General features: G+C 31.9%; 3 protein-coding genes across 8 annotated transcripts in view; all 3 read left to right on the plus strand.

The window, feature by feature from the left end:
* The window catches only part of ATP8B (ATPase phospholipid transporting 8B), a 45,420-nt gene extending 30,665 nt beyond the window's left edge, over positions 1-14,755 (plus strand). For 4 of the 6 annotated variants that reach the window (XM_065359080.1, XM_065359084.1, XM_065359081.1 and 1 more), the window contains exons 7-25: positions 781-955; positions 2,752-2,963; positions 3,063-3,225; positions 3,993-4,082; positions 4,762-4,932; positions 7,949-8,120; positions 8,202-8,311; positions 8,386-8,577; positions 9,460-9,631; positions 9,750-9,854; positions 10,041-10,239; positions 10,622-10,749; positions 10,828-10,956; positions 11,227-11,450; positions 11,551-11,776; positions 11,907-12,010; positions 12,093-12,224; positions 12,325-12,473; positions 12,549-14,755. In XM_065359080.1, the coding sequence (XP_065215152.1) occupies positions 781-955; positions 2,752-2,963; positions 3,063-3,225; positions 3,993-4,082; positions 4,762-4,932; positions 7,949-8,120; positions 8,202-8,311; positions 8,386-8,577; positions 9,460-9,631; positions 9,750-9,854; positions 10,041-10,239; positions 10,622-10,749; positions 10,828-10,956; positions 11,227-11,450; positions 11,551-11,776; positions 11,907-12,010; positions 12,093-12,224; positions 12,325-12,473; positions 12,549-12,789 (3,094 nt within the window). In that variant the 3' untranslated portion in view covers positions 12,790-14,755. The remainder of the gene's footprint in view (positions 1-780; positions 956-2,751; positions 2,964-3,062; positions 3,226-3,992; positions 4,083-4,761; positions 4,933-7,948; positions 8,121-8,201; positions 8,312-8,385; positions 8,578-9,459; positions 9,632-9,749; positions 9,855-10,040; positions 10,240-10,621; positions 10,750-10,827; positions 10,957-11,226; positions 11,451-11,550; positions 11,777-11,906; positions 12,011-12,092; positions 12,225-12,324; positions 12,474-12,548) is intronic. The other 2 variants (XM_065359083.1, XM_065359086.1) reach the window with 2 other exon arrangements.
* Positions 14,756-16,229: 1,474 nt separating this feature from the next.
* Tim23 (translocase of inner mitochondrial membrane 23) lies at positions 16,230-17,273 on the plus strand. Its single transcript, XM_065359092.1, has 4 exons — positions 16,230-16,408; positions 16,534-16,789; positions 16,860-17,026; positions 17,102-17,273. The coding sequence occupies exons 1-4, from the start codon at positions 16,366-16,368 to the stop codon at positions 17,218-17,220; spliced, it is 585 nt and encodes a 194-aa protein (XP_065215164.1). The 5' UTR covers positions 16,230-16,365; the 3' UTR covers positions 17,221-17,273.
* A 148-nt stretch (positions 17,274-17,421) lies between these two features.
* LOC135841882 (uncharacterized) lies at positions 17,422-18,520 on the plus strand. The gene is made up of 2 exons (XM_065359093.1): positions 17,422-17,973; positions 18,036-18,520. Exons 1-2 carry the CDS (start codon positions 17,835-17,837, stop codon positions 18,446-18,448), a joined length of 552 nt encoding a protein of 183 aa, XP_065215165.1. The 5' UTR covers positions 17,422-17,834; the 3' UTR covers positions 18,449-18,520.
* The last annotated feature ends 667 nt before the right edge of the window (positions 18,521-19,187 follow it).

Here is a 19,187-nt window from a genome sequence, read left to right on the forward strand (position 1 = left end):
TGACAATTTTAATTATGCTTTTAAAAAATGTATCTATTCAGTGAAAATTAGTCGTGCAAAACTAATATCAACTATCCCAAACCAATTCAACCATTTCAAGTCATTCTGGATTCTCCAGCGCAGTTTTAAATTTCTCAAAAAATTTCAAAGGCGTTGAAATTAATCTGGACAGCTAAAAATTGAGTTATGACTTTATTCTCGACCTGCTCAACGAGTTCGTACTCATTTGAGCCGATTTCTAGAAATTCAAAATGTTATGTTTGTAAGAAAATTTTTGAAATTTGCGAAAGGCCTCCAGCGTGACTTTAGATTTCTTCAGAATTTTTTAGTTTCCTGAAGGCGTAACTGCTAAAAACCGAGTTGTTACTTATTCTCGATTTGTTTAACGATCGAGTTTATCTACATTTTAGCCAGATTCCGGATATGTTCCGACATGAATGTGTTTTGGTCTATCCAAAATTTGCGTAACGCTAATCCGCATCACGCTGACCTCTTAAAACTCGGAAAAAAATTCAGTTAATTTTCTGAGATTATGCCAGACCTGTTAAAAATGTGGAAGAACTCGAATTTTTGAGATGCTGGTTGAAAACAAAAAATTTTATTGCATTTTTTGCAATAGTGGTGGGTAGACAGTCTAAACACGTGGGCATTTTGATGTTAAATTACAATTAGGTAATTTAATGTAAAACTTCGCTGCTTCTCCATTTTTTTTTTTTTTTTTACATTCACAATCATGTATTTACTTACTTACTCACCAACGTGTATAACAATTTGTTTTAGGTATATTTTAGATAATGATAGAATCATGCTGAGAGGTTGTATCTTAAGAAATACCCAGTGGTGTTATGGCGTCGTTATATTCGCTGGCCAAGATACCAAATTAATGCAAAATTCCGGTAAAACTAAATTCAAAAGAACCACCGTAGATAGACTGTTGAACTTCATAATTATTGGGGTAAGATTCATTTTCAATTATTTACCTTATGCTTATTGTGTTTATGTTTAAGCAAATATTGCATAGTTTAAAAACTTACATGTATGTAGTATCTAGGTATTGAAAATTTGATATCAAGTTGGAAAATTTTAAATCTGAAGTTTTAAATCTCTAAATTTTCCAAGCAGCTGAAAATTAAACTCTTGGAGAAATTTTTCTCATGTTTTGTAGTTCAGAAGATTCCAATTCAACAGTGCGTAATGTCAATGAGAGATGCTTTGGTTTTGAAATAGGTACTACGTCATCATTTTTCTTGGAATAGAAAATGAATTGATTGAAAAAAAAATTCGACATCGTGTGTTCGTATTTATTATTTTTTAATTTACAAGGTTTGGAAGGCGTATAAATTTGCTAAAATTTCGAAGTACCTATTTCAATTACCTTGGATTTTATATCAAAATATTCACCAGAAAGGTGTGCGACTGTGCGTATGTATTAATCGAAAAAATGGGAACCGGTCGATTGGAAATATTTGCCAAGAAAATATGGTTGATTTTATATCCTTAGTTAGTAGGTGTACCCTTAATATGTATACCTACCTCTAACCTCATACGGATAGTTTGTAACATAAAAACCGAATCATGTGTCATCGTTTGATCTACGTAAATCACGAGAAACTCTTCAAATTAATCGTCTCCTATCATAAGGGTCAACCCTTCCAATTTTGATTTTTAGGTCACTCTCCGGACACATCGTTTTTTTCATCAAACCAAAAATAAAAACTTTTCAAAGTGCCTTATTATTATAATTTTTTTCATTTTGAAATTGAAAAATTATACGTAAGTAGAATAAAAGGTCGTAGTATTGGAAGCTTCGTCGTTGTAAAAAGCATAAAACTATGAAAAAATAATCGTTTTAAATGTTGATACTACAAAAGAGATTCATGAATTAATAAATACCTCGTAATAGGGCGCGTGTGTTCGTAGAAATAATCATAAATGGATTGTGTTAACATTTAACTAGGTAGTAGGTAGGTATAACTTTTGTAATACCTATGTGTTATGACCTGTGGAGAATCTTATTACCGCTTCGGCATTGTTGATTGATAGATAATTATTTAAAACATGTTTTTTTTTTCTTTTTTTTCGAATTGAAACATTAATTATAGTTTATGAACGAGTAAAGTATTAAACATCGCATATATGTACATAAGTACCTACTAAAAGTAACGAAAAAATATACGTTTATCACATCGAATTATTAAGCTGTCGAGTAAAATGTCAACATTCGTAAGTTATTTTTCGATGGATTGTATAAAGAGGAGTGCTGTGTTATATTCATCTAGTTACAATGGTTAAGCTACATTGCTCTAGGTACACTTTCGGTCATAGTAATCGATTATATAGATATTACCAAGTCGAACAGCAATTTGAAAGTTTTCACAAAGAATTATCAGTGGGAATACATTTGTGTGAAGTAATTTTTAATCGAACTTTGACGATGGCAGCTAATCGATTACGTGTATATTTGGAAAACGGGGTTAAGGGAACATTTAAAATTTGTATAACTGGCCAAAAAGCCGCCAATAAAACAGGTATATATTCGTTAATAAACCGTTGATACTTTTAATTCGTACGGCTACACAAAAATAGTTTTCATTCAATTAAAGGAATGTACATATGATGAGGTAGAGATACGAGTGGGAATATCGTGCCGAGTGTATCTACTTGTTTTGTTTTTAGTGGGTATAGTCTAATTAAGGGTTGAAATAAAAATGTATCGGTAACCTTGAACCCTTTTTTTCTCTATTTTTACAGATAGTATTGTTTCTATTGTCTATGTGTCTTTTTGCTTCGGTTGCCTGTGGACTTTGGGAGTACCAGATTGGACGTAAATTTCAAATTTACTTACCTTGGGAATCGATCATTCCACCTGATGCATTCCTCGGATCCGTTACGATCGCCATATTAGTTTTTTTTTCTTATGCTATTGTTTTGAATACGTTGGTTCCAATTTCGTTGTATGTGAGGTAAGTTTAAGCAAGCGAGGATGAATCTGATGTAATCTTTGGGAGAAAAATCATAATAGGTATATTTTAGACTTGATATTTTCATTTGTATTTTTACAGTGTAGAAGTAATTAGATTTATGCAGAGTTTTCTCATCAATTGGGATAAAGAAATGTATTGTAGACAAAGAAAAATGTACGCTAAATCGAGAACTACGACGTTAAACGAAGAATTAGGCCAAATACAATATATTTTTTCCGATAAAACTGGAACCTTGACGCAGGTAGGTACCTTCTTTAATGTATTTGCAACTTACATTACCTATATTTGACTATTTATATAGTCTGTCAGTTCCTAGGTATTATTTATTAGGTACCTATTTACAAAAAAATTGCGAGAAATGTAATTTTTTCGCCAATAGTTCTCAAAAATTGACAATAATTTTTGATAAAGTTGTCAAATTTTCGTTTTTAGAAAAACTTTTTCAGTTTCTGAAATTTTTTTCAGAATTAGAAACCCTTCATAATAATTGAAATTTTTCAATGTGGGTTTTCAAGTCGTTGATGAAGTAAAATAAAATCAAAAAATTCAAGATTATTGCCCTGCATTCCTCCAGTGCCTCTGATTTTATAGCAAATTTCAAGTCAATCGATGGAAAACTGTCTGAGATGACAAATAAAACCCCTGAAAACTTCTGAACTCGAATTTTAAAAATTTCAAAGATACGAATTCCTGCTCTGGCATTTTCTGTTGACGCGTTCAGCTACATCCAAATCTCGAGTTTTGTCACTCGTTTCTCGGACACCCTATAGAAAAAAGAAACGAAGTTGAAAAAACACGAGAAACAAATTGAAACTACTTCTATTTCCGATTATTTTTATACCTATGTTTGATATAGTAGGTTTCCTGTCTATGTTACGAGTACGTTGAAATGACCATAATATCGAGCATAAATAATAAATATCTAATCAATTTACGCCTTATCCAGATGAAAAACTTCATTGTAGAAAAAAATTATGGTAATTTTTTTTCTTTATCGTTTGATTTCAGAATATAATGACGTTCAACAGGTGCTCGATAAATGGTATCGTGTACGGAGACACGGACGAGAAATTATTCGATTTAAGGAGCTCGTATAAGGTAAATGTACTTACTGGTAAATAATTACGCCGTCGTATTGGTATTAGAGGATTACTACACATACTTACTTACACCGTTTTTGAAAAATCGTAACTGAATAATTGGCCTTTTGACGTGTTAATACAATACAAAAATGCCTGTTGTTGCAATTTAGCCTTTGATATAGTGACGTCATGTTGTAAATCTCTCTCACTAAGGAATGGTTTATAAAGTCGATGTACTATACATACATACGTAATAATTTTACGTGATAACAAAGCTTGAGATTGTGTTCCTTGGTATATGGCATCACCTCGGTTTGGTGGTTTTTAGAATTTGAGTACACCAAGGTAAATTTTGACGGTGAAGTGATTGCATTCGAATTTTACCTACTTTTGTATGCACTAACAGCATACCTACTTAGCTTGAAAGTAATTACGCTATAGTACGCTTAAAGTAGACGTGTATCAGCGGCTCAGACTTTTGTGCTATATTCACGCTTTGATGTTTTTTTCTCAGTTTAGTTGATGCGTTAGCGCTTGATTTATTTATTTATTTATTTATTTATTTATTTTGCCTAATTAATTTGTCTATTTACGTTATCAAAAGAAAACGTAACAAATGGAAAATGTTATTAATATTATTAGTGTTAATGTCATGTTTTTTTGTTATTGTTTGTGTTCTTGTATTGTTTGTGAAGTCAGCCACGTCCGTACCGGAACCGTTTTCGAGCTTTATTGGTTGTAGTCGTTGCCCTGCTAATAAAGATGAAGTTAGAAAAACTGATAAAACAACCACATACCAGTCTGTACATTACAGTAAAATAGAGGATACAGATGGCGAATGTAATTCTAAACGAGTAATGTTTTCGGTAAAACAACAAACAAAAGAATATTTAGAAATAGTTTTAATTTTTACCTTTTTTTTTTCTTCATTTTTCTTTTGTAACGGTTGTCAATATTTTGTAATTGTCGTTACACGAATTTTGGTGTAGCAGATTTCAATCTATTATTTATAGATAGAAACACTTTCATCGAATAGGCTACTTTTTTTTTACATTATATAGGTAGGTACGCATTATGTAGGCTACTTGTTGGCTTCTACATAAGCTTATAGTTTACGCTGTCCATGATAAAGTATGCAGTAAAACAAGAAAAAAAGTACGTCGAGGTACTTATTTTCTTCATTCCTGTACCTATCCCTGCAACACGGTTGATTATAATTTGCGTGGTTTTACTTATCGGCATTTTGTTACGTTTCTACTAGTAACATGTGCGACTGTGTTTGTGATCAAAATTTTACGTGTTCGCTCGAACAGGTTGCTACCAGTGGCGGGGTTTAATAATATGAACAATGAGGGGATGAGAAAGGATCAGCAGATAGATACGAAGTACTCATATTTGCACTTTTCTCTCTGATGTTGTTGTTGCTAAAAAATTGAAAAGATGGTGTTCGAACGAGGAAAATTCAAAAACTGTTTGGATTTTTCAAAATAGAGTGAAATTTTACGATTTTTATTCGTTGGCTTTTTCACAAAAATGAAAATCATCTGATATCTATGCGTATACAATTGGAGCATCTGATTAGAATTCGTGTTAAAAGGGTGTTGTTGGGTTGAATTTTTTGAAAATGAATTTTAATACCAAACTTTTAATTTTTTTGAATGTTTCAATCGACCTTGGCGTTTCCAAAACTTGAAACTTGAACGGAGCTAATTTTTAAACACTCGACATCATTATTTTTTTCAATTTTTTTCCAAAATTTGAAATTTGGTTTGAAATAAAAAAAAACACATGTAAGTGTATCCGGACGAAAGTTGCCTAAGTTGGGAAAAGTTTCATTTCGCGAGGAAAAATTTGAAAACATGACAATTCTACTGGCAGTGTCATTTGTTTGCTCCTTCGTTGGCTTTCCTTTTTTTAGTCTCCACAAAAGCTTTGAGTAAGTAAGTAGGTAGGTGTAAATATCAGTCATCGTATATAGAATTGATCCTCCGCCTCATTGTTTATGCCATCCACTGGTTATCGCTTTGTCGAATTGATCCCTGGTTTCGGAACGTGCTAAAAAATATTGTGTTCGCTTGTACTAATTATTGTCAAGATTCATATCGGTGTCAAAGGTTATTCGGTACGAGGGTACAATTACCATTAAATTAATTAACGAATTATTGTTTCAACGCCATTAGGATCTACGTGAATAAAGAATAATAAGGTCTTGAAATTCTGACGTATTTTTAAATGTTTTGGCTATCGAATGTTCAAAAATTGAACGAATAATTTATAAGTCTTTTGGTATGCGTGACTTGAGATCCTAATGTATAGTTCTATGACCGCTCAACTTGATGAATAGGTTTCAACTGTTTTGAAAAAACGCCTTTCTTTATAAAAATTTTAAATATTGAAATGTACGTAATGAAAAAATTACCCTAGTAAATGTCTTTTTTATGAACATTTTTGATTTGTAAAAATAACACTGTTTAGTAGGTATAAATGAATGAAAAAGAAAATTGATTTTTTCATCGTTAAATTTTCCTTAAGATTTAAAATAGGTATATTACTTCAAATTTGAATTTGAAAAAAATCAACTTCTATCACAAAACTTTGAAATTTATTTTCCATAAAATTTCATCTCCGCTCATTACAACAAGTAAAATATTTTCCTTCAATTTTGAGCTTACTTTAGATCGTGTTGAATTTCGAAAATTTAAGATTGAATTCCATAATTTCTTGAGAAACCACGACTTGAAAGTCCTTCTATTTTTCGAGGGAAAAAAATTATTGATTTTAGTTCTTTCGAGTTTCTGTCAATTCTAAAAATCAAACTTTACCGTAGATAACTACTGACGGAAAAATCGATTTATGGAAAACTTTTTCTTTTAAAAGAGAGAAAATAGTTACCCGTATAGAAATTTATAATCACGCGACTTTCTCACAAATAACCTTCTCAGCTTTTTTTTCTGATACCTATCGATAAACGAGAAGATAGGTATTAATAGAATTTAATATGAACTATATAGGTAGAGGAAGAATGCATTTTTATTAATGGTTGAGAATCTTTAATTTTATCGAATAAAATGTTTTTTTTCGTTTCAAAAACTGAAATCCTTTTGAGCGAATACGTGGAAGAAATATTCATTTTGCTTGACTTACTGCACGATTTTAATAGAAAAGCTTACAGAATAGCTATTTTCGTTTTTTGTTTTTTTTTGGAATGAGATTCTTTCATTAGTTTTTTTGTGCTTAGTTTTGTTTTCTTTCGGCCTTTGCGAAGTACTGAGTAATTATTCGAATGCACTTGTTGAATTGAATGAAAAACAAAAGAATAAAAATAAAAACGAATCTTTTGCCAATTGAAATACATACATTCATACATGCATAGGCATACTGTGTAACCTATGTACTTGTATGTAGGTACTCATACTTTTGATCTATCGTATCACTCACTGTTTCATGTTGTCTTTTTTCTCGAATTTTAATAGTAATGTATTTGTCATTGTTTTCATTTTTTTTTGCATTTGCATTTGCACCAAAAATTACACCAATGAAAATACCTAACTTATGTTTCACTTGTTGATGCGAGTATTCAGAATTTTAGGAACTATTCAGAAAATCGTCGATTGATGTTGAATTAGATGAAATTTAAGATAAAACGAAGGAATGAAAGAAAGGAAGATGTTTTGGAGAAGGAGGGGTTAAAATCACATTACTTGTTTGAAGTTTGAAACTGCTGCTGAAAGTGGTACATATAATATAAATTTCAAGAGGAACATTCACTATAATCAAGTGATCGGTCATCTTTAAAATGTTTTGACATTAACCAAAATAAGAGAACGATTATTTATCCGTAACCTATTATCAATTAAATACATAATAAGCGTAATTACATAGGAACCTGATTTGAAACCTGTGGATTTTTCGTGGAATACGGAATATGAACCTTCTTTCGTTTGGTTCGATTCGAAATTAGTCGAAGCAACCAGAGATGTACAAGATCCAACCGTCCATATGTTCTTCAGACTGTTAGCTTTGTGCCATACAGTGATGCCAAACTCTAGGACAGGTTTGTACCAACACTTATATACATATTTTCTGAAAACTTTTTCGTGTAATATTGAAATAACAATTGTATTGTTTTAAATAGATAAACTAATATATCAAGCTCAATCTCCGGATGAAGCGGCGTTAGTTTCTGCTTCCAGAAATTTCGGTATCGTGTTTAAAGAGAGATCTCCAAATAGCATCACGATAGAGGTAAGAGAAACGTGTCCAGTCATTTTAGTAATACCTACTCGAGATTTGAATGATGACAGTTTTGTTTTTTATAGGTGATGGGCAAAAAAGAAGTTTATCAGCTTCTTTGTATTTTAGACTTCAATAACACTCGTAAAAGAATGTCTGTGATATTACAACGTAACGACGAGCTTAAATTATTTTGTAAAGGAGCTGATAACGTGATCTACGAACGATTAAAGGAAGGCGACGAACATTTGAAATTCAAGACGTTGGAACATCTAAATGTACGTATGATGTGATTATACGTAATAATCGAAGCTTGATATAAGAGCTTTTAAAAAAATAGGTACATAATTTGAAAATGTCACTCCGATCCGGATGGATTGGAATTTAAGGTCTATGAACTTCGAATCAACTTGATAAGCTATTGTTATAATTATAACTCTTTTCAGATTTTAAAACCATAATAGTCTTGAGCTTGAGTTCATTTTCCAGAGTTGTACTTTCAAAACAAAATTATGACTGAAAGCTTATCTAAAATTGTTGTACTTTTTGAAATTTAAATTTACGTTTTGTGATTCTACGACCTTCCGAGAACTATAGCTATTCAAAAATTGATGTGAAATAAGTTGCCTATCCAGTTTGCCGTAAATACGTATGTTTTCATTAGGAAATGATATGGTGTAAAATAAGTTGCCTACTCAGTTTGCCGTAAATACGCATTGTTATGTTACATTCTTTTATGACAAGACATATTCAAAGTCAGGTCCCCCAACAACACTCGAATTATTTCCTCTGATCTTCGTTCGATCATCTCCACTATTTTCGTCCTAATCCTTCAAGGATCTGTTAGTGGGTAGTTTTCATACACTTATACGATTTTTTATGCAACAGTCGAAATTTGAGAGATCATATCTCGAGACTGGTTGAACTTGGAACCAAAAAAAATCATATCTATTTGCAAAATAGAATCTACACAATTTATGATAAGTAACTAAATCGTGTATTTTTGGACACTCGTTTAATTTTTTCTCTTTGGTACAAAATTTTTTCATAGACTGAGATACTTCCCTTATTGATCTGACTCTTAGAATTACTTTGAATTTTCCCCTTTGTGTGAGTAATTTTACAAGAGAAAATGTGTAATTTTATTCACTGTTTTGCAGCAATTCGCCGGAGATGGTTTGAGAACGTTGTGTTTAGCTGTTAGAGATCTTGATGAGGCGTTTTTTCTATCTTGGAAAAAAAGACACCTAGAAGCAGCCGCGTCTTTGGAACACCGTGAGGAGAAACTAGACGCTCTGTACAATGAGATCGAGAAAGATATGACGTTATTAGGTACCTATTCTAAGATTTTTTAATCATTTACCTTATATCGAGTGTTTCGTTCGAGATGTCGAAATATTTTCATTTTTTTTCTCTAATTTATTTTCATTGAAATAAATTTAAATTCTAGGGGTTACTGCTATCGAAGATAAACTACAAGATGGCGTACCTCATACGATAGCAAACTTGTTAATGGCAGGCATTAATATTTGGATGTTGACCGGTGATAAACAAGGTGATTTGAATGTTTCTGTAAAAATACATTCATAAAACGAGATTTATTTTCTATTATTGTTATATTTTTCCTCAATGCTTCAAATAATCGCTTGACGTTGAATCGCGTGCAGACAAATAATCAAACGTCTAATTTTATACGAGTATGAAACAATTACAAATAATTTTTTGCGATGTGGATTTACAGAAACAGCTATCAACGTCGGATATGCTTGTCAGTTGCTGAATGATGATATGGAAGTATTGATTGTCGACGGGCATACGCAAGAACAAGTGGATAAGCAGCTACGTAGATGTTTAGACATAATTTCTGGAAGTGTTCATTCGACCGAAAATGATAAACGATACGGCGACAATTTGCATACCGTTAATGTGCTTACTATTAGGTAAAATTTACTCTGAATTATTTATCGAGTTAATTTACCCTGTTCGAAAGGCGTTCTACTCTGTATTTGTGGAAGAAAAAAAATTGATGAACGGCGTCGCTGTATTTTACCTTTTCTTTATACTTATGTATTCGTCGTACGTGTATTGTGTACTACGAAGACGATATGTGTTTTTCGGCGTGTTGCGTGCTGAGGAAAAAAATCTCACGTGTTCGATACGGCCGGTGTGGTCTTGAATAATTGAATGACCATTTGATAAATATTACAAATTTAGGGTTCACATGCTACACGGTTGCTATCGAGTGTTTTATCGAATATAATCCATCTTTGTAGTTTATAGGTATTCTATTCCTATATGATTTTTCTTTTTTCCCCTTATTAGTGAACCGGATGATAAAATAGAAGATATCGACGACGAAACGACATTTTCTCTGGTCATTAATGGACATTCGTTAGTACATGCTTTGCACGTTGACCTTGAAAAAAGTTTTTTAGAAGTTTGCTCAAATTGTGAGTACAACCGTCGTTCAAATTTAATTTATTTGTATTTTGTACGTGCCAATTCTACGTAATTTCACTTTGGTGCAGGTAAAGCGGTAATTTGCTGCCGAGTTACCCCGTTACAGAAAGCTTTGGTGATTGAATTGGTGAAAAATCACAAAAAAGCTGTCACGTTGGCAATCGGAGACGGTGCCAATGATGTATCGATGATCAAAGGTAACACTAGGCCAGATCATGGTCATGGTCGCATTTGTTGAAATTCATTCACAAAGGAACGATTTTTTGTAATTATACTCGTAGCTCTAAGCTGCTACAAATAAATTTACTTTTTTTAAAACAAATTTTCTAAGAGAAAGAGAGTAGGGAATGGAATACTTTCTCTATCGTGAATTTTCAACAAATGTGACCTATGCATGTAACACATTCGACATCATAGTACTAAGGTAAAATGAAATTGGAGAAATTAACTTAATTTATTCATTCCAGCGGCTCATATCGGAGTTGGAATCAGTGGCGAAGAAGGAAACCAAGCGATGCTAGCATCGGATTACTCGATAGCTCAGTTTAGATTTCTACAGCGCTTGCTGTTAGTGCACGGCCGGTGGTCGTACTTACGAATGTCAAAGTTCCTGAGATATTTTTTTTATAAAAATTTCGTTTTTACATTGTGTCATTTTTGGTTTGCATTTTTTTGCGGATTCAGTGCTCAAGTAAGCTGACAATAATATTTTGAAATGATTTTTTTTCTTGTAGCGTTAGTAAACCCATTAGATTTCCATGTGGTTGATTTTTTTAATTTGCTGATTCCAGACAGTATTCGATCCTATGTATATATCGGTGTACAATTTGTTTTACACGTCTCTACCAGTATTAGCTATCGGTATCCTAGATCAAGATGTAAATGATCGAAATAGTATAATATTTCCTCGCCTGTACACTCCTGGTTTACAAAATTTGTTATTCAACAAACGAGAATTCCTTAGGTCTGCGTTGATGGGCTTCTTTGCTTCTGCTATTTTATTTTTGATACCTTATGGTAAAGTATATTCCTTTACAGCTGGCTTGTCTCATTATAGAACTAGCATTAGCTGTTTAATTGTGATATTATTTTTTCATTCAATACCGTGAAAATTGTGCGTCGATTTATAGTTCAATACATTTTTCAGGAGTGTTTATTTATGGCGCTTCGTCGAAAGGGTTTGTGCTGTCTGATTATGTAATAATGAGCAATATTGTATCTACGATTCTCGTCGTTGCTGTCACGATACAAGTACGTACTTATATAATTTTTAATGTAGAATTGTTCAAAAGTGAACTTCATCGAAAATATTTTTAATTTTTTTAAATTTCAGGTAATGATTGAAACTGCATATTGGACAATAATAAACCATATCGTAATCTGGGGTTCGTTTGTGGTTTATTTCTTCATGACTTGGTTGTACACTAAATTTATTGGTGGCAAGTACGCTGGCGCTTTAAACAACGTGAGTTGTATTGCTAAAGTGAATTTCAAGTACATACAAGATGAAAAATGTAACCGTCGAATTAATTTTCATTTTTTTTTCAATGTATAATTCTTGATAGGCTATGACTCAACCGGTATTTTATCTAACTTTGGTTTTGGTTGTGATTATTCTGATCGTACCGGTGCTGGGATGGCGTTTCTACTTCGTTGATATGAGACCTACGCTTTCGGATCGAGTTAGACTGAAACAAAGACTTGAAAGATTAAGGTACCTACTTTGAAAATTTACGCACAGTTTGATTCGGTTTTATCGAGCAAATAATCAAAACGAATGATTTTTCAGAAAACGAGAATCACAAGACATAATGCGTACTCCTTCGGCGAGACATAAACGACGATCGATACGATCTGGTTATGCTTTCGCGCACCAAGAAGGATTTGGAAGACTGATTACTAGCGGTAAGATGAGCGTGTATAGGCACACTCATGATAATTCTACCGATCACGCCAATCACGTTACGCAGAATCACGTTGCGGATGATGATGACGATGATGAAGTTAGTCAGAATGCTACCGACATTTGACGAGGTAATTGCAATAATCAAACAGATTCAACGTAGAAGTATTTTGGTGGCGATTTTATAGCAAATATTTGTTACAGAAGGGTCGGGCAGGTCAGTAAAACCTGTCATCTCGATGTATTTACCTTAAATTCATTCCATAAATTATTGAAATTTGAAAAAAACCATGAAAATTCAATATTATGAAACGTTCGCACAACATGTAATTTACGTACTTAATTCGAATATCGGAGGTTTTTTTGTTTTTGTGTACCTAATATTACTACCGTAGTTTTCCTGTATAACGAACTGCATTTTGTAATAGTTTTTAATGCCTTTGGCTTTAAAGGGGATTTTTTTTTTTAGCAATGATCGCGCAATTCAATTTAGAAGTTCAGTGAAGGAGGTGTTTTAATTTTATTTTATACGTTGAGATTCTTTTTTTTTTGATTTGTCGATTTACGTGTTTTTTAATTTTAATTTTATTTTTCAGTGATATGTTATTTTAATACTGATTTCGTACAATCTATCCGTGTAACTACCATTTTATTTTATTTTTACTATTTTTATCGTTTTTTTTTGTGTTAAACTTTGTATGTATGTGTTACCTCGCTGTAATGAGACTAGTCGTTCTTTTCATTTTCTTACATTATACCAATGAAGATTTCTCAGTTTTATTTTTCAAAATTTTTCATTTTCTGTTTTTTGGTCAATATGGTTACGAAAATCTCAATTTTTGACATATCTGTAATCTTCTTCTTTCTATCCGTTATTTTTTCCTTATTTTCTTAATAATCAAAATATCTGGTATCTTAAAACTTTTTATTGCAAACTATTTCGCTTACAATTTCTCTCATCATTCTGAAAAATGAGTAATATTTTATAATACATATGATAAACATGTTAACATTCAAGATTTCTTTCCTAGAATTACACCTTTTTTTAAAAAGCTACTTCTCTTTTGTGAATCGAAATTTATTTTTGTGAGTTCTTTGTACCTTTATAATTCATCTAAGTTCGAAAAAACGTCCGTAAATAATAGTGTAAAGTTTCTATAAATCAAAATAATGTTTTTTTTATGAATGAAAAATTCGAGATAAAAACGTGCTGCCTTTATTTTGGGATATAAGTTTTTAATTGAATCTCATTTTTACAATATTTTTCAAATTTTTTATTTTTTTGGTATCGGTGGAATAAATTGCTGTAAAAATTCTCTCTTAGCCTTAATAAATGATGTTTGAGTAGTTTTATTATTACTTTGGTAAATCAAAAAATACGTAGGTAGCTAGGTAGGTACGTTATGATGAAAAGTACTTAGTAAAGAAAAACGACGGAAGCATTTGGATTTTTTTTTTTTGTAAATATTGATCTTTTATTTTTAAATTTATACGTTGTGATACTAGAAATTACCTGCTAAAGAAGAATGTTGTTGAGTTTTTATTATAATTTATTTATACCTAGATTGTTTGATTATAAGTTTTTTACGTGATGGTTTCGCATTTAGAGCACTTTTAATATTATTTAAATAGGTATTTAATTTGTTGTATATCTATCAGTTGAAGTCATTCTTTTTATTTTTTTTTCATTTAATTTAGTAATAATTGTTGAAAATGCCTTGAATTGCTTAATAAAAACAAAATGTTTTGTGGTCTTTCAATATAGATGTGCTTCAAAATCATTTATACTTTATACTATCTCGAGTAATTTTGCTGAAGAAATTTTTTTTCATTTACCTATTTTTCTTGTTTAAAGATGCTCTGTCCCGGTGAAGTAACTTATTCAGTTATATCAATTATCAATTATTGTGTTCATGACGTTAATGGTTTAAGAGAAGGACCAACTATGCACAATCTGTAACACAAACTGTTGCTTTTTCATGTAGGTAATTTGATCTTATGATACACAGGTTTAACCTCATTTTTAAATTATTTGTACTTATTTGTAAATTATGGTTTTAAAGAATCACAAAAAATACATTCTTTTTTATTTATGAGGCGTTATTTCCATTATTGAACGTACACTTGCTGGCGACAATTTTCATTTTTCATAAGACTAGTAGTAGCCAGTAAGTAGGCCTACCGCTACCGGAATAATGAAATGTTTTCCAAAATACTCAATTACTCAAATCTAAATTGAGAAGAAAAATTTACGGCTTTGATGCCCTAAAATAAGGTAATCTCAAATCTGTGTAGTGATTGTCGACTCGACTCTGTCTACTCAACTGTCTTCCGTTAAACAATTTTTTACGAAGGATGAATGCAATGCAACTGCAAGGATGGAGGAGAGCAATGAAAAATGTATACTTGTGGTTCGAGTTCCCAACTTCTCGTTTTCATTCTTATGAAATAAAATTCGGACTTCCACGTTCCCCAGAGGGCGCTAGCATTCGTGGTACGTGATTGGTCAGTGATATTCTGTGCTCTTAGGTGCTTATCAAAACGGGACTTTATATCACAAACTTCGGCGATTTCAAATTCGATGTTATATTTCCATTATTTCACATTGAATAAAACTAAATTTACGTATAGAGAATTGCTTTGCGATCGTGCTATCGAGTAAATGTTGTGGTGAATTAAAATAACACTTGCAAAGAACTTTAAATTCATTTAATCGTGCAACTTTGTTTCATCCTTCTAAGCTCACTAAAACACTGTAACTCGAGGTAATATTCATTATTCACAACATATAACGATACTAGAAGTCATATATTAATCAAAAACACTAAAAAAAAAACCACGAAATTTACGAAATTAATGAAATATCGTTGAAAATTAATATGAGAATGAAATCGCCGAAGTTTGTGATAAAAAGTCCCGTTTTGAAATGTAAACAACAAGAGCACAGAAATATCAACAGCCAATCAGAATGCGCGACGGTATCGCCCTCTGGGGAACGTGGAAGTCCGAATGAGAGAACCCTCTGTGATTGGCTAGTTCTTTCTTGTTTTCGACTTCTGACCTCTCATACTAGTCATACTGTTGTAACCGCTGCTTTTATCAAATTACTTACCCAAAGGCAGAAGCTTGCTTACTATTCTTTCTATGAGTTGGCTAATGGCTTGGAAGCTACAGAAACGGGAAAACGTAAAAAAAAATTTTTAAAATATAATAAATGTCATACTACTCATACTCATAAGTCATACGTCAGTCGTCAACGAACGTCAAGTTCAACCGTTTCGTCCGTTTCTCTTTCCAATGAGAAAAATAAAATAATTATTACATTTTTCTCTCAAAATCATAAATTAATTTATTTTAAATTTTAAAAATCAAAATGAAGTATTGAAAGTTGAAACGTCTTGAAATAATTTTTATATATTGTATTTTTCAAAACTATTGATGAAAAAAAAATTAAAAATATTTTGCCTGTTCAACGGGTTTGCATTTTTTACGTGTCTTTTTCTTTCCTCTATTATTTCTTATCAGTAGTTGTTATCACTAAGCAGATTTCCTTCCTCTAATCCTTCAGTTATTTTACCTATCATTTTCGGGAGAAAAATGTGAGATGATCTTCCCGTTTCAACAATTAATTTTTCGAATTTCTGTTGAAAAAAATTGAATTTTACCCTATTAATGCGCGTGGTGATAATTTTTTAAAGCACAAATGGATGTTTCATACGACAAAGATATAAATGTGATGCCAGCTGGTAAGTGAAATCAAAACAATGTGATTTTATTATGCAGATTTCGAGTGATGTAATATTTCTCCTCAGATGAAATTTGTATTCAATTTGTCATTACTGAGGTTTGAATAAAATTATTAATTTTCCAGGCACACCTTCGCGTCAACAACTAGCTAATTTATCACCATATCTTAACTACGATCCTGTATATTTACCACAAACTAGTCAACCAGAATTCATATTCCCCGATGGAGCTACTGAGCAGAGAAGACGATTTGATTTTTCATTTTCTCAAATAGGAACTTCGTGTATGATCGGTGCCAGTATAGGCGGAGCTAATGGATTTTATAATGGTTTAAAAAGTACCACATTATTAGGACAAACGGGGAAACTCCGCCGTACTCAGTATGTAACAATTCGTGAACATTTGAATTGAAAATTGAAATGGTTTGATTATATTTATGACTATGTTTAGGTTATTGAATCATGTTATGAAGCGCGGTGCGGCTACAGCTAATACATTAGGAGTTATAGCAGTTATGTACAGTGCCTTCGGTGTACTTTTGAGTTGTATTCGAACTGATGACGAATATAACACTCTTGCTGCGGCTACAGCATCTGGACTATTATTTAGATCAACTAGTAAGTAACTAAAATAGTACACGCTTTTTAGAAACAGATCCTATAGTTTTGAATCTAATTAAAATTCTTCCGCAGGTGGTTTGAAGAAGTGCGCTTTAGGTGGGTTAACAGGATTTGCAGCTGCATCAGCTTATTGTTTATGGACAAATCGAGATAGATTACAGGACCTTCGTCAGAAACTTCCTCTTTCGTAAATTGCGCGTATTCGTTGTTTGTAGTTTTTTGTTGTATAAATTATTACTTACAATTACGGTTTTTTTCTTCATATTATTTATATGTGTGAATACCATACCTACAGAAATGCTACTTTTTGAAACGAGTCGTCTGAAAGTAACGTGATTGTACGTAAACGTATGTAGTGAGGAAACTGTACTGGTCTGTGTTTGCGATATGTTGAAATGAAATTTTTCCTTATTCAACGTGTCACTAAATTATGATTTTTACCTTTGAGATTTTAAAAATTTATAAAATTTTATTTTTTCATGAAATACGGAGAAATTATTAAGGTATACCTACTCATTTTTTTTGCGAATTTTTTGACGTAGATCGTCATTTTTTCAAAAAAGTAATTACATTTGACAGCAAACACCTTGTCGAACGATTTTTAATTTTCAACTCCATAATGAACCAGCAACTTGATGATGTATGGTTAGCACAATGCTTGCGAAATAAATTCTATCTATTTAATGATCAACGATGTTGCGTACTTCTGGTGTGAAATTGTGAATTATCAAAAAGACAAATTTTTGTTACACATTTTGAAGTAGTTCGCGAAGGTGAAATAATTTTTCGTATCCCTTGTTGCACCATGGAATCCAAATGCGCTTCGTTCTTAGTCTTAATTATTTGTATGTCAGTGTGGGAACTCTCAGACTGCGTAGAATTGAGTGCAGTTCCAGCCGTACTTCTTAAACCGTTCATGCTATTCAACAGGACAGTAGTTGGGAGTAAGTTGAAAGTGAAGTATTGAAAAATTTGCGTAAAATACAAAGTTTGACATGTTCCACAGCTTTTTTCGATCGACCTGATTACGTGTGCAGAATGACACAACAAGGCAAAGACAAACTCTGTCAAGCTGTTTTCAATCAAAAAGACTTCGTACAAAAATACAATGTCCGTTACGGTGATACTTTAGATAAAAATGGTTTCGATTACATATGTCAATCTAAAACATTTAACTGTTTTCTGAATACTATTTTCAAATTGGGCATGGCTCAAAACATGCTACTTTGTCCTCTAGTGAATATTGCTAATGGAAATCAAGTTGATAAACGATATTACTTGAGTACCAGTTACACTTCTGACAAAGTGATTATATTCGAAGCCGGGGATGATGGTAGAGTTTTTGCTGTGGTTGGAGTTTACGTTATGGATTTAGAAAAATTACACCAAGAAAACAAAGAACCTGTTTCGACCAACTAATTTTACGTATCTTTGCTCTTGTTTATTTAAAATTATGTTTAAAAAATTCAAAATGCATAGTTTTAATATGGATTTCGCTATTTTCGCTTGTGAAAAAGTATTTTGAGGCTTTGACTATATTATGTAGGTATTATGGATGTTTAAAGTACCTATCTACATTAACCATTGAATTCAATATAGGTACTCCTTTTTTGAACGTTTTCGTAAATTACTTGAATATTTATATACTTATCTAGGTAGGGAAAAAGAAGTGTTACAGAATACAGAGTTGTAGAATTTTCCAGTCAAGTACCTAAGTAAAGTAATATAGTAGATATACTCAACTGATTTGACCCACTAAAGCTAAATTTCAATAATTTTTTTTTCTTAAAAAAATATTTAGTATGTACATTTTTGCACGTGGAAACTGCCACCCCTTCACCTGCCTTCAACCCACTCCGCTCATTTTATTTGTTAGATACCTCCCTAGTCGAAGCTAACTTTACCAACACTTCAGATTCTAATAAGTTGCATAATGCTTCATATGAAGGTAAACACAAATAACGTTTGAAAAACGATTGCTTTTGTGAAAATTTTTTATTCAAAAAATGTAAAATATTTTCAAGTTTGATTACTGATACACGTTGAAAAAAAAATGATAAATTATACTCGTCTCATTAAATAGACCACGTGTAATGAAAATACATACAATATACACCAGCGTGTAATTATATCATTTTCTTGGGAACAGAACTTTTGC

Source organism: Planococcus citri, chromosome 3 (assembly GCF_950023065.1).
Source record: "Planococcus citri chromosome 3, ihPlaCitr1.1, whole genome shotgun sequence".
Lineage (NCBI taxonomy): Eukaryota > Metazoa > Arthropoda > Insecta > Hemiptera > Pseudococcidae > Planococcus > Planococcus citri.

Excerpts from the sequence above, each read along its gene's own strand:
- LOC135841882 (XM_065359093.1), top strand. The coding sequence starts at position 17,835 with ATGGAATCCAAATGCGCTTCGTTCTTAGTCTTAATTATTTGTATGTCA. Across the intron at positions 17,974-18,035 it reads CAACAGGACAGTAGTTGGGA|CTTTTTTCGATCGACCTGAT; the intron begins GTAAGTTGAAAG and ends CATGTTCCACAG.
- Tim23 (XM_065359092.1), top strand. The coding sequence starts at position 16,366 with ATGGATGTTTCATACGACAAAGATATAAATGTGATGCCAGCTG. Across the intron at positions 16,409-16,533 it reads TATAAATGTGATGCCAGCTG|GCACACCTTCGCGTCAACAA; the intron begins GTAAGTGAAATC and ends TTAATTTTCCAG. Across the intron at positions 16,790-16,859 it reads GGGAAACTCCGCCGTACTCA|GTTATTGAATCATGTTATGA; the intron begins GTATGTAACAAT and ends GACTATGTTTAG.